The following is a 12,993-nucleotide window of genomic DNA, read 5'->3' on the forward strand; positions in this document are numbered from 1 at the left end:
TTTCTATCTCAAAATTCTCCAAAGAATTCCACGGAGCAGGAGGACAGAAATCCGGTCATGAGAAGGAGGGAACCGTAGGAGGAATGTTATGTGGGGGAAGAAAACATCTGTTTTTGCCTCCTATTCAAATGGGAACCCAGAAGTTAGGGTTTTGGTTGATTCCCTGCATTGAATCTAGTTGTGCTCTGTTAGAAACCTTACTTTCCTCCACCCAATAATGTACAACACAAGGTTAAGACATGACAAGGGGAAATAAGATGGATGAGATGACCTTTCTATTTCTAAATATTTAAAGTACGTGGTGGATCATTTCCCTTTTCAAACTAGTTCTTTGGTTTTCCTAGCTGTGTTTCGCATTGATATAGAGGTTACCCCTTAAGTAAGGTTCTCTAGTACCTTGTGGAACATACCACATACAAACGACAAGTTTGTTGCAACATCCAGAACTGTAATACTGTATATACAGTACCAATCAAAAGTTTGGACTCATTCAAGGGTATTTCTTTATTTTTATTATTTTCTACATTGTAGAATAATAGTCAAGACATCAAAACTATGAAATAACATATATGGTATCATCTATCAACCAAAAATTGTCCTGTTGTTTTTTTTAAACACTTTTTTGGTTACTACATGATTTCATGTGTGTTATTTCATAGTTTGATGTCTACCCTATTATTCTACAATGTAGAAAAAAGTCAAAAATTAAGAAAAACCCTGGAATGTGTAGGTGTGTACAAACCTTTGACTGGTATTGTACATGTTGACTCATGTCAGATGTGTCACTTTCAAGTGAATGACCTACAGGTGACCTAAGTTCCATGACATGTCCAAAAGTTTGTGGACACCTGTTCATCGAACATCTCATTCCAAAATCCTGGGCATCAATATGGAGCTGGTCCCCCCTTTGCTGTTATAACAGCCTCCACTCTTCTGGGAAGGCTTTCCACTAGATGTTGGGACTTCCATTCAGCCACAAGAGCATTATTGAGGTTGGGCACTGATGTTGGGCGATTAGGCCTGGCAAGCAGTCGGTGTTCCAATTCATCCCAAAGGTGTTCGATGGGGTTGAGGTGAGGACCTAGCTTTGTGCACAAGGGCATTGTCATGCTGAAACAGGAAAGGGCCTTCCCCAAACTGTTGCCACAAAGTTGGAAGCACAGAATCGTCTAGAATGTCATTGTATGCTGTAGCGTTAAGATTTCCCTTCACTGGAACTATGGGGCCTGAACCCTGAAAAAACAGCCCCAGACCATTATTCCTCCTCCACCAAACTTTACTGTTGGCACTATGCATTCGGGGAGGTAGCATTTTGCTGGCGTCCGCCAAAGCCCAGATTCGTCCATCGGACTGCCAGATGGTAAAGCGTGATTCATCACTCCAGAGAATGCGTTTCCACTGCTCCAGAGTCCAATGCCGGAGAGCTTTACACCACTCCAGCCTACGCTTGGCATTGCGCATGGTGATCTTAGGCTTGTGTGCGGCTGCTTGGCCATGGAAACCCATTTCATGAAGCTCCTGACGAACAGTTCTTGTGCTGACGTTGCTTACAGTTACAGTTTGGAACTCAGTAGTGAGTGTTGCAACCAAGGACAGACGATTTCTACACACTACGCGCTTCAGCACTCTGCGGTCCCATTCTGTGAGCTTGTGCGCCCTACCACTTCGCGGCTGAGCCGTTGTTGCTCCTGAACGTTTCCACTTCCCAATAACAGCACTTGCAGTTGACCGGGGCAGCTCTAGCAGGGAAGAAATTTGATGAAAGGTGGCATCAAAGTCACTGAGATCTTCAGAAACGCCATTCTACTGCTAATGTTTGACTATGGAGATTGCATGGCTGTGTGCTTGATTTTATACACCGGTCAGCAACGGGTGTGGCTGAAATAGCCGAATCCACTAATTTGAATGGGTGTCCACATACTTTGTATATATAGGGTATGTTTTCCATGGCTGCAGGTCAGTGTGTAATCGTACCACCAACAAACACAGACATTAACATGGGAAACCTAACCATCCATACCAGTCATGAGACTAACACAGACGTTCACATACTTTACACCATGTTACCCATCCAAAAGTCAAAGGAAGGAAATAACACAAAAACAATTGAAAAGTACCTTAGTAATAATGCATAAACAAAGGAGTGAATGCACTGTCCTTTGCTTAAAGTAACTGACTAGAGGCCTCCTGAGGTGCCACTACAGGCCCAGGTTCAATACCAGCCTGTGTCACAACTGTTCATGCCCGGGAGTTCCATAGGGCGGCGTACAATTGGCCCAACATTGTCCGTGGAGGGTTTGGCCGGGGGGCTTTACTTGAGTCATTGCGCTCTTGTGGCAGACTGGGTGCCTGCATGCTGACTTGAGTAATTAGTTGAACAGTGTAGCTGGCAGGTGGGTGTTGAGAAGTGTGGTTTGGCAGGTCATCTTTTGGAGGACGCATGACTTGACCTTCGCCCCTCCTGAGCCCGTGGGGGAGTTGCAGCGGTGAGACAAGATCAACAAAAAGTAACTGTCTAGTGAAAATCTCACTTTTTTTCTCTTCTGTTAACTCATAACCAAGTAATGTTGTTGACTTATCCTATACTCGTATTTGTGGTCAAAGCATGAATTGGAGAAAAAATACTTCAAAAACCGCACCTCAAATCTGTATCTCAAACAGACTGTTTAAAAAACGCTTGCTACTTCCTCATAGAAGATGATTTCATCCTCCTGAGGAGGATGTGCTGGCCAATCAGCGGTCTACTCTACTGCATGAATTTGTTTTATGACCCGATATACTCCCACACCATTCCAACACAGAAAAGCTGCTTTTTAACATACCTAATTACAATTTTTTTTAAGGAAAACTATTTCACTCATTTTGTAATTCATTTTAGGTCCTACTTCATAGAAATCTGGAAACACTGGACAGTTACTTAAAGTAATAAATGTTGGTTCTGCTCATGATGGTGGTAGAAAGTACTAAAACAAACCCCTCTAAAACCTTCTAGAATGTTACACACTGAAATATAATGGGTGTCATACCCTTATCGACCCCATCACACTGTGCCAAGACAACAAAAGACGGTATCAGTCTGTATCAAGTCAAATTTCTGTCCCCTTCCCCCTCTCTCTCTCCTACTGTATGTGCAGTTGTGGTGAACAGGCCAGGGACCCTTTAAAATGACTCTAAAATCATCACTCTAAAAATCACTGTCCTCTTCTCTTTCACACCGAAGTAAGTATTGCTTTCCAACCAGGCTCTGCTGACGTGTCAGTCAGAACAGAAGGGAGGGAGGGAAGGGGACCTGTCTCTTATACACATCTAGATGTGTATAAGAGACAACTGTATGTGCAGTTGTGGTGAACAGGCCAGGGACCCTTTAAAATGACTCTAAAATCATCACTCTAAAAATCACTGTCCTCTTCTCTTTCACACCGAAGTAAGTATTGCTTTCCAACCAGGCTCTGCTGACGTGTCAGTCAGAACAGAAGGGAGGGAGGGAAGGGGACGGGCAACAACAAAAGCTTCACTACAACAACCAGATTTAGGAGGATTCACTACAGATTCACTACAGCTGCACTGGACAAAAAAAACACACAAACAAACCAAAAGGAAATATACAAAACAAACCTGAAGTTAACCTCAGGTAAATACTGTCATGGTCTCGATGGAGGCTGTGTTGATATTTGGATGATACTGAGTCTCCTGACAAGGGAAGAACTGTCGCAAAGCCTTTGTCTTTGGCTTTTGGCATCTGCCTTTTAGACTTAGCGACCAGAAACAGGAACTTGTTTGAAATGAAATGTGAAACTGACATCAGAAACATTATTGCTATACTACTAAGAAAAGCAGTTCATATTGTAATTTGCATATTATTAACCCCTTTGGAGAATGACTGTTTAAATGGAATTTGATTAGCATCTGCTGCGCTCCACACAGCACAGACCTTCAGCATCTTCAACATCTTTTCAAACAGAACAGGGACATAAAACGTAGAAGCAGAATGTGTATCAGTCAGACAGTATTAGGTACTCCCAGGTGTCTCCTGCCCCGGGGGGAGGGGCCAGTCCTGGTTGGCTGTGCTACTCCGGCTGCTCGTTGAGCTCCATGTCAGACACCAGGATGTTCTTCTCGGCCTGTTCGGAGGGGTTGGACTTGGTGCGGCTGTAGCGCGCCCCCTCGTAAGATCCCCGGGAGCCTGCCTGGTGCCGGCGGTACAGGTAGATCACGCCCGCAATGAGGATCACCAACACCAGACCCGTCACCATGATCACAATCAGAGTGGGCAGGTGGTCCTCTTCAGCTGAGACAAACAGGGAGGGAGGGGGAGAAAGAGTGAGAGCGGGAGAGAGGAAGAGAGGGACTATTTTTTTTTTTTTTTTTTTACAGATTAGCATTACCGATTTAAACAAATCTAACATTTGATGACTTGAACAAACAACATAGGATATCCTAACCATACTTACAGACTACCGCCAAAGCCTCAGCACCTGCAACGGAAAAGATAACATTCGAGTTGTGTTGTCAGCTCAGAGATTGCTGTTTGCAGTTATAAATGAAGCACAGTAAGTGGTTATACAGCTTTGCTATCACTGTATCATGCTTTGTATCACTCTACATGTATGACATTGTCCATAGTGTTATTTGTCTGCGCTACAGGGTGAGGCCTTCCTTACTGCGTGGCCGTTTGCAGATGACTCCGTGTGTGCGGTTCTTGCAGGTGCCTGGTTTCCAAAGGCCTGTGTTGCTCTGGATCCAGAAGCAGGTGTTGGGAAACAGCATGCTCAGGTTGGTGCCCTGCACCTCCCAGTTAGTGAACTTCACCTCTGCACTCTCAGACCACATCAGACTGCCCCCTGCAGGACAACACCAGGAACAACACACACACACACACCTGTCTGAAGAATATCTTGAAATAGCCCTGGAATACCTTAATGCAAAAAGGTGTGTACAAATCATGTATGTAATATATGAATGAGTATATGGATAGCATATGTCACTTTGACAAATTACTCTTCTTACAGTGCCCATTAGATTATATGACCTTGCAGTATATGATATTTACATGTTTTTAACAGTTGGAGTCATCTGTGTATACTTTTCACTGTGTACATCCTGAGGAGCTCCTTACCTTTGGAGTTGAAGGTCATACCCAGCCAGGCTCCGTGGGCCTGCTCCTGGTAGCCCTGGATGTGCTCCCACACAAAGCCATTCTCTGTTTCATCCAGGACTGACAGCAGCTGGCCACCCACTGGAGGGGAGAGAGGGGGGTATAGCGAGAGAGAGAGAGAGATTTATGCTTATTTATTTTAACTTGTGTGCTTTAACCATTTGTACATTGTTACAACACTGTATATATATAATATAACATTTGTAATGTCTTTATTGTTTTGAAACTTCTGTATGTGTAATGTTTACTGTTAATTTGTATTGTTTATTTCACTTTTGTATAATATCTACCTCACTTGCTTTGGCAATGTTAACACATGTTTCCCATGCCAATAAAGCCCCTTGAATTGAATTGAATTGAATTGAGAGAGAGAGAGAGAGAGAGAGAGAGAGAGAGCGAGAGAAGATCAGATAACCATATTGAGATAATTAAATGCGGTCAGAGAGGAGTTGACAGACAGAGGGAGGTGTGAAACAAGGAAAGAGAGGGATGATAAGGAAAATGAAAGTGGGAAATCAGGAGATAATAAAGCGAGTGCATTTCAATAACAGCTCAATGAATCACTGCTAATTTAGACTTATTGACGTATTTGGTCATTGACGTCAGTGCTGAGCGCTGAAAGCTCTCTCCGTGACAACAGCGATTGAGTGGAAAGAGCTGTAATGTACTCTGTGATCTTTTAGTGTCACAATGTGCATGTAAAGTGTCACATATAGAGACTGTTTGTATTTGTATTTATTATGGATCCCCATTAGCTATATATAGAGACTGTATTTTGTATTTATTAGGGATCCCCATTAGCTATATATAGAGACTGTATTTGTATTTATTAGTAATCCCCATGTCACGCCCTGGCCTTAGTTATCTTTGTTCTCTTTATTATTTTAGTTAGGTCAGGGTGTGACGAGGGTGGTTTGCGTGTTTTTGTCTCGTCTAGGGTGTTTGTACTGTCTAGGGTTTTTTTTGTAGAGTTATGGGGTTGTGTTCATTATAGGTGTTTATGTAAGTCTATGGTTGGCTAGATTGGTTCTCAATTAGAGGCAGGTGTTTATCGTTGTCTCTGATTGGGAACCATATTTAGGCAGCCATGTTCTTTGGGTATTTTGTGGGTGATTGTTTCCTGTGTCAGTGTTTGTGCCACACGGGACTGTTACGGTTTGTTCACGTTTATTGTTTTGTATTGGTGTTCATAGTTCAGTTTTCTATATTAAAACATGGATACCTACCACGCTGCGTATTGGTCCGATCCTTGTTACACCTCTTCAGAGGAAGAAGAGGAAGACAGCCGTGACACCCCATTAGCTATATATAGAGACTGCATTTGTATTTATTATGGATCCCCATTAGCTATATATAGAGACTGTATTTGTATTTATTATGGATCACCATTAGCGGCTGCCAAGGAAACAGCTACTCTTCCTAGGGTCCGGCAAAATGAAGGCAGGTATACAATTTATTTACAATACATTCATAACAGATTTCACAACACACTAAGTGTATGCCCTCAGGCCCCTACTCCACAACCACATATCTACAACAGAAAATCCATGTGTATGTGTGTGTATAGTGCGTATGTTATCATCTGTGTGTATGCATGTGTCTGTGCCTATGTTTGTGTTGCTTCGCAGTCCCTGCTGTTCCATAAGGTGTATTTTTATCTGTTTTTTAAATCTGATTCTACTGCTTGCATCAGTTACCTGATGTGGAATAGAGTTCCATCTAGTCATGGCTCTATGTAGTACTGTGCGCCTCCCATAGTCTGTTCTGTGAAGAGTGTGAAGAGACCTCTGGTGGTATGTCTTGTGGGTTATGCATAGGTGTCCATGGGTGTCTCAGGGCTCCCCAGTGGCGCAGCGGTCTAAGGCACTTCCTCTCAGTGCTAGAGGCGTCACTACAGACCTTGGTTTGATTCCAGGCTGTATTACAACCGGCCGTGATTGGGAGTCCCATAGGGTGGCGCACAATTGGCCCAGTGTCATCCAGGTTAGGGTTTGGATGGGGTAGGCTGTCATTGTAAATAAAAATGTGTTCTTAACTTACTTGCCTAGTTAAATAAAGATGAAATAAAATAAAAAGTCTGAGCTGTGTGCTAGTTGTTTAAACAGTCAACTCTGGCATCTAGGTCCCCAGGCTGCTCGTTAGGGCGCACACCTGTCACCAGCGTTACGCGCATAATGACACTCACCTGGACTCCATCCCCTCCTTGATCACCTGCCCTATATATGTCACTCCCTTTGGTTTCTACCCCAGTCGTCATTGTTCCTGTTTCATGTCGGTGCGCTGTTTGTGTTTCTTGTTTTGTTCATTTATTTATTAAATGTATTCACTCCCTGAACTTGCTTCCTGACTCTCAGCGTACATCGTTACAGAATGACGACTCAACAAAGGGAAGCATCAGAGAGTTTTTTGTTTTTGTGTTGGAGGTGATGTCGGGTCCGGGTATTGGAGCCAGCGCTACCTGCCTCAGCCGGTTTGTAGGCTCCCATGCCTAAACTGGGTGAACAGGTTCCTGTACCTCAACCGAGGCAACCAGGAGGTCTCAGCCGGTTCGTCAGGTTTCTGTGCCTCAGCGGAGGCAACCAGGAGGTCTCAGCCGGTTCGTCAGGTTTCTGTGCCTCAGCGGAGGCGACCGGTCCGCTCCGGATCATCCCTTCGGTTGGCGTCCTGCAGCCGGAGCCGGGGAGGGGGTACTGTTACGTATGCTCTCTCTCCGGGGCTCTAGGTCGTCATGCTCCCGTGCCTCAGCCAGATCGACAGGTTCCTGCGCCTTAGCAGAGGTGACCGTTCCGCTCCTGATCCCCGGGATTGTCATCTTGGTCGGCGTCGCGCGTCGGGGAGGAGGTCCTGTCACGTGTGCTCCCCTCCGGCCTCTAGGTCACCAGGCTGCTCGTTAGGGCGCACACCTGTCACCAGCGTTACGCGCATAATGACACTCACCTGGACTCCATCCCCTCCTTGATCACCTGCCCTTTATATGTCACTCTCTTTGTTTTCTTCCCCAGTCGTCATTGTTGCCGTTCCATGACGGTGCGCTGTTTGTGTTTCTTGTTTTGTTCATTTATTAAATAACACCCTCTGTGTTCTGTTAGACAGTTAACTCTTTATCCACAATATAGCAGGGGGTGTAAAGCCATAACACATACGTTTTTTCAGCAGCAGACTATGATCAATAATGTCAAAAGCCGAACTGAAGTCTAACAAAACAGCCCGCACAATCTTTTTATCATCAGTAATTTGTGTAAGTGCTGTGCTTGTTGAATGTCCTTCCCTATAAGTGTGCTGAAAGTCTGTTGTCAGTTTGTTTACTGTAAAATAGCATTGTATCTTGTCAAACACAATTTTTTCCAGAAGTTTACTAAGGGTTGGTAACAGGCTGATTGGTTGGCTATTTGAGCCAGTAAAGGGGGCTTTACTATTCTTAGGTAGCGGAATGACTTTTGCTTCCCTCCAGGCCTGAGGGCACCTACTTTCTAGTAGGCTTAAATTGAAGATATGGCCAATGGGAGTGGCAATATCGTCCGCTATTATCCTCAGTAATTTTCCATCCAAGTTGTCAGACCCTGGCGGCTTTTCATTGTTGATAGACAATAATTTTTTCACCTCTTCCACATTCACTTTACAGAATTCAAAATTACAATTCTTGTCTTTCATAATTTGGTCAGATATACTTGGATGTGTAGTGTCAGCATTTGTTGCTGGCATGTCATGCCTAAGTTTGCTAATCTTGCCAATTAAAAAAATCATTAAAGTAGTTGGCAATATCAGTCCGTTTTGTGAGGAATGAGCCATCTGATTCAATGAATGATGGAGCTGAGTTTGCCTTTTTTCCCAAAATTTCATTGAAGGTGCTCCAAAGCAATTTACTATCATTCTTTATGTAATTTATCTTTGTTTCATAGTGTAGTTTCGTCTTTTTTATTCAGTTTAGTCACATGATTTCTCAATTTGCAGTACGTTTGCCAATCGGTTGTGCAGCCAGACTGATTTGCCATTCCTTTTGCCTCATCCCTCTCAACCATACAATTTTTCAAATCAACATCAATCCACAGGGATATACCGGTTTTACAGTAATTTTCTTAATGCTTATAAGTAACTGGGATAAGCAATTTCATAAATGTGTCAAGTGCAACGTCTGTTTGCTCCTCATTACACACCATGGACCAACAAATATTATTTACATCAACAACATGGGAATCACTACAAAAGTTATTGTATGACCTCTTATACACTACATTAGGCCCAGCCTTTGGAACTTTGGTTTTCCTAGATATGGCTACTATATTGTGATCACTACATCCAATGGACATTTCTGCAATGCACATTTCTGCAGCATTAGTAAAGATGTGATCAATACATGTTGATGATTTCATTCTACCCTGGTAGGTTGACTGATAACCTGAACCTGGTTACAGTTTGAAGCTTTTTCTTGAGTGGGCAGATTGATGAAAGCCAGTCAATATTTAAAACACCCAGAGAATATACCTCTGTTGATATCGCATACATTATCAAGCATTTCACACGTTATCCAGATACTGACTGTTGGCACTTGGTGGTCTATAGCAGCTTCCCACAAGAATGGTCTTTAGGTGAGGCAGATGAACCTGTAGCCATATTACTTCAACAGTATTCAACATTATGTCCTCTCTAAGCTTTACAGGAATGTGGCTCTGAAAATAAACAGCAATCCAGAGCAGGGCCGGAAGGTTGCAGGGGTCAACTTCAAAATCGTAGGGAAAGGAGTAGGAGTAAGCACTGTCTTTGGTTCCACGGCTCGAGACATGCGACCATCGTTGATTGCCATGCTCCTCTTGCTGTGCTCCTTCGACTCCGCTATCAGAAGGGGGAGGAGAGGCAGGAGATGGCTCCCCTGGCGAACGAACAACACCGGCCAGTCGGATCACGACAAACGACAAGGTCGGAGATGCATCCGACAAGGCCGAACGCCGTCCAGCCACCGGCGTAGGAAAGGTGAACATTCCGTTTTCTCTAGTTTTTTACGTAGGCTGGCGACCTGCGTAATCAAGGAAGCCACCTCAAGCCTATAATCCTCAGCAGATCCTACAGGGCTGGCACCGTTCATTCACTTCTCCGGACAAAAGGGGCCCATTGGAAAACTAATCTGGGACTAACTTTGTTAGCTTGATGGCTAGCAGCTTTCAAGCAGACTTGAAACCTGTCAGTTAAGCGGGATTCCAGGACAAGAAATAGCGGTCCTTGCTGCTAAAATCTAACCACGTCACGGAATCCACTGTTGTGCGTCCAAAATGGCATCCTATTCTCTATAGGGCTCTGGTCAAAAGTAGTGTACTACATACGGAAAAGGGTGCCATTTGGGACACACTCAATGTACATGTATCGAGACTAAGGAGTGTCTGGCTGACTAAGGTCATATCTGGACTGTGTGATTGGCAGTTGACAGAGTGTCCTTCTTACCCTTCCTGCAGGAGGAGTGGGCGTCGGTCTGCAGCCGGAGGTTCTGCAGGTTGAAGGAGTAGCAGTGGTTCCTGAAAGGCACCCAGGCCCAGTCGCCCAGAGAGTGAGGGCACTGTCCTGGGAAACTCCACTTGTGCACCAAAGCCTCCTCTGGTGGGGGGGGGGGGGGGGTGTTGGAGAGATAGAGAGAGAGAGAGAGAGAGAGAGAGAGAGAGAGAGAGGACAGGGCTTACACACATTATATACACACATGTTCATATACTGTATTACACACACGGATGCGCACACACACACCTGTATTAATCTGACAGATGGCAGCATCCAGTTTAGCGTCACAGGGGGTCATAGTCCACTGCCCCACCGTGGTCATGTGACCACATCCAGACAGTGTATTAGGCTCCCCAACCCGCCAGGCAGTGTAACTCAGGTCCTCCTCGCCCAACCAGCTGAAGCTCCGTCCCTGAGTGTGGAACAGAGGAGGAGTTAATCCTAATCTTCTGACCCCAAGTCTTACCTCATTGGTCAATCTAGTTAAATCAATCTTTTGAAGATCTGATTATATCAATGTAATATTGATTTGTCGTGATACAGTGATCTCACCCTACATGTTACCATGTTGTTATATCAAAACAAACCAATAAAAGATCTCGTAGATGTGCATTACTCCTCCTAGCTTGTCATGTCCAGGGCCTCACCCCATTGTTGTAAAGGCCGATCCATGCTGGGAGGTGTAGGCTGTTCATCAGCAGTGTGAGGTAAGCCTGTTGGTAGGGGTCTCTCACTGAAGCCAACGTCCCGTTCAGAGACTCGCACACATGCAACGCCCCCATCCAGTCCAGGCGCTTCTTCACTATGCGGTACGACACCCCACCCAGGTCCAGGGCTCCCGACAGGGAGGAGGGCAGGAGGGCAGCGCCAGGGGGCAGAGCTGGGTCTAAGGAGACAAAGATATATCAGTATATAAAGGAAACTGTTTCTGCTGACTGATATAAACACAACTGTTTAATATATCAGGTATGTGTTTCAGTAGGTACAGTACTATGTACTAGATTCACACAGGAATGCTTGTCCGTTACATAATTCACTGGTTAGTTATGTTATGCACTGTTGAATTGCGAGTGGCTGTGCCGTTTGGAGTTGTGACATGTCCTGTACCTTGTTTCTTCCGGCAGATGTAGCCATGTTTCTCCATCTCACAGGCCCGGGATGCCCACATGCCAGTATTTTTAGCTGGGTTCCCATGGATCATCACCACACAGTTCCTCTGTCAGGTGACAATGACGAACAATGGACATGACAAAGACTGGACCCACGGACCAAATATGCGTCCCAAATGGCACCATGTTACATATATAGTGAACTACTTTTGACTAGTACCCTGGTTCTGAAGTAGTGCACTATGTAGGGAATAGGGTGCCATTTGGGATGCCACCAAAGACTGGATTAATACAGAAAAGGATTAGACCAGGGTGGTATGTACCGGAGCCTTGTTGTGGAGTGGTCCACTGTTGTCCAGGGGTTCTCCAGAGGCCCAGTTGGTGTAGCTGAGGAGTCCAGGACGAGCCCACTGGAAGTGGCCTTTAGAGTCAGACGTGAGCCCCACCCACAGGTCAAAACTCACGTTGGACAGCAGAGTGGTGACAAAGGCTGTGGGAGACAGCATGCATGATGTTATTCAGTGCTTCCCAAACTTTTTCAATCAAATCATGCCCCTCTTTCATCGTTGGGGAACTGGGACAAGTTACAAAAAGCTCTCTAAGGCAATAACTGACATGACAAGAGCAAAACTGCTGATGCATCACCCAATTTCGAAACTTTCAAGAGTAAGTTGAAAGACCGACTGAGTTCCTTAAAAAGTATGTTTTCCTGTATGTTCATCTCCCCCTACCTCTCCGCCCCCCCTCTGCCGACCGCCCGACAGTTTGGGAACCACTGATGTTTATTGATGGTGTATGTGTGTGTTTGCCCTTGTGTGTGTATGTGAAACCGTGCGTGTGTTTGTTTGGTTGTGTGTGCGTGCGTGCGTGCGTGAGTGAGTATAAAACTACCTTGCTCCACGTGATTGGGTACCACAGCCAAGGCTCCTCCCTGTGACTCACACATGAGCCTGGCTCCTGACCATGTGGCCCTCCGGCTCTCCTCATGACCAAACACCTTATAACACTACACACACACACACAGGAAGGTCAGAGGTCAGGAAGGACCATCATGCTCTCACACATAACATAACCCAGGAGAAACCAGTCCCTCAGGTCAGAGGTCTGTTTGAGATCTAATGTGAGATCTGGTAACAACTGAGAGGCTAAAATGGAAGATCAAATCATAACATAACACCGTAATGTCGCATTCATGTAACTGGCATATCTTCATCAGCACAGTAGAAACTACATAACCCAGAAGCCCTA

General features: G+C 44.9%; 1 protein-coding gene across 1 annotated transcript in view; it reads right to left on the reverse strand.

Annotated features, from left to right (window-relative positions):
- Positions 1-3,524: 3,524 nt before the first annotated feature.
- The window catches only part of mrc2 (mannose receptor, C-type 2), a 39,576-nt gene continuing 30,107 nt past the window's right edge, over positions 3,525-12,993 (reverse strand). Inside the window, 10 exon segments of the mRNA XM_070438284.1 lie at positions 3,525-4,288; positions 4,452-4,475; positions 4,662-4,841; positions 5,117-5,236; positions 10,589-10,738; positions 10,883-11,048; positions 11,284-11,522; positions 11,744-11,852; positions 12,069-12,235; positions 12,637-12,751. Coding sequence (XP_070294385.1) covers positions 4,068-4,288; positions 4,452-4,475; positions 4,662-4,841; positions 5,117-5,236; positions 10,589-10,738; positions 10,883-11,048; positions 11,284-11,522; positions 11,744-11,852; positions 12,069-12,235; positions 12,637-12,751 — 1,491 coding nt within the window. The 3' untranslated portion in view covers positions 3,525-4,067.

This window comes from Salvelinus sp. IW2-2015, unplaced genomic scaffold, assembly GCF_002910315.2.
Source record: "Salvelinus sp. IW2-2015 unplaced genomic scaffold, ASM291031v2 Un_scaffold659, whole genome shotgun sequence".
Taxonomy (NCBI): Eukaryota; Metazoa; Chordata; class Actinopteri; order Salmoniformes; family Salmonidae; genus Salvelinus; species Salvelinus sp. IW2-2015.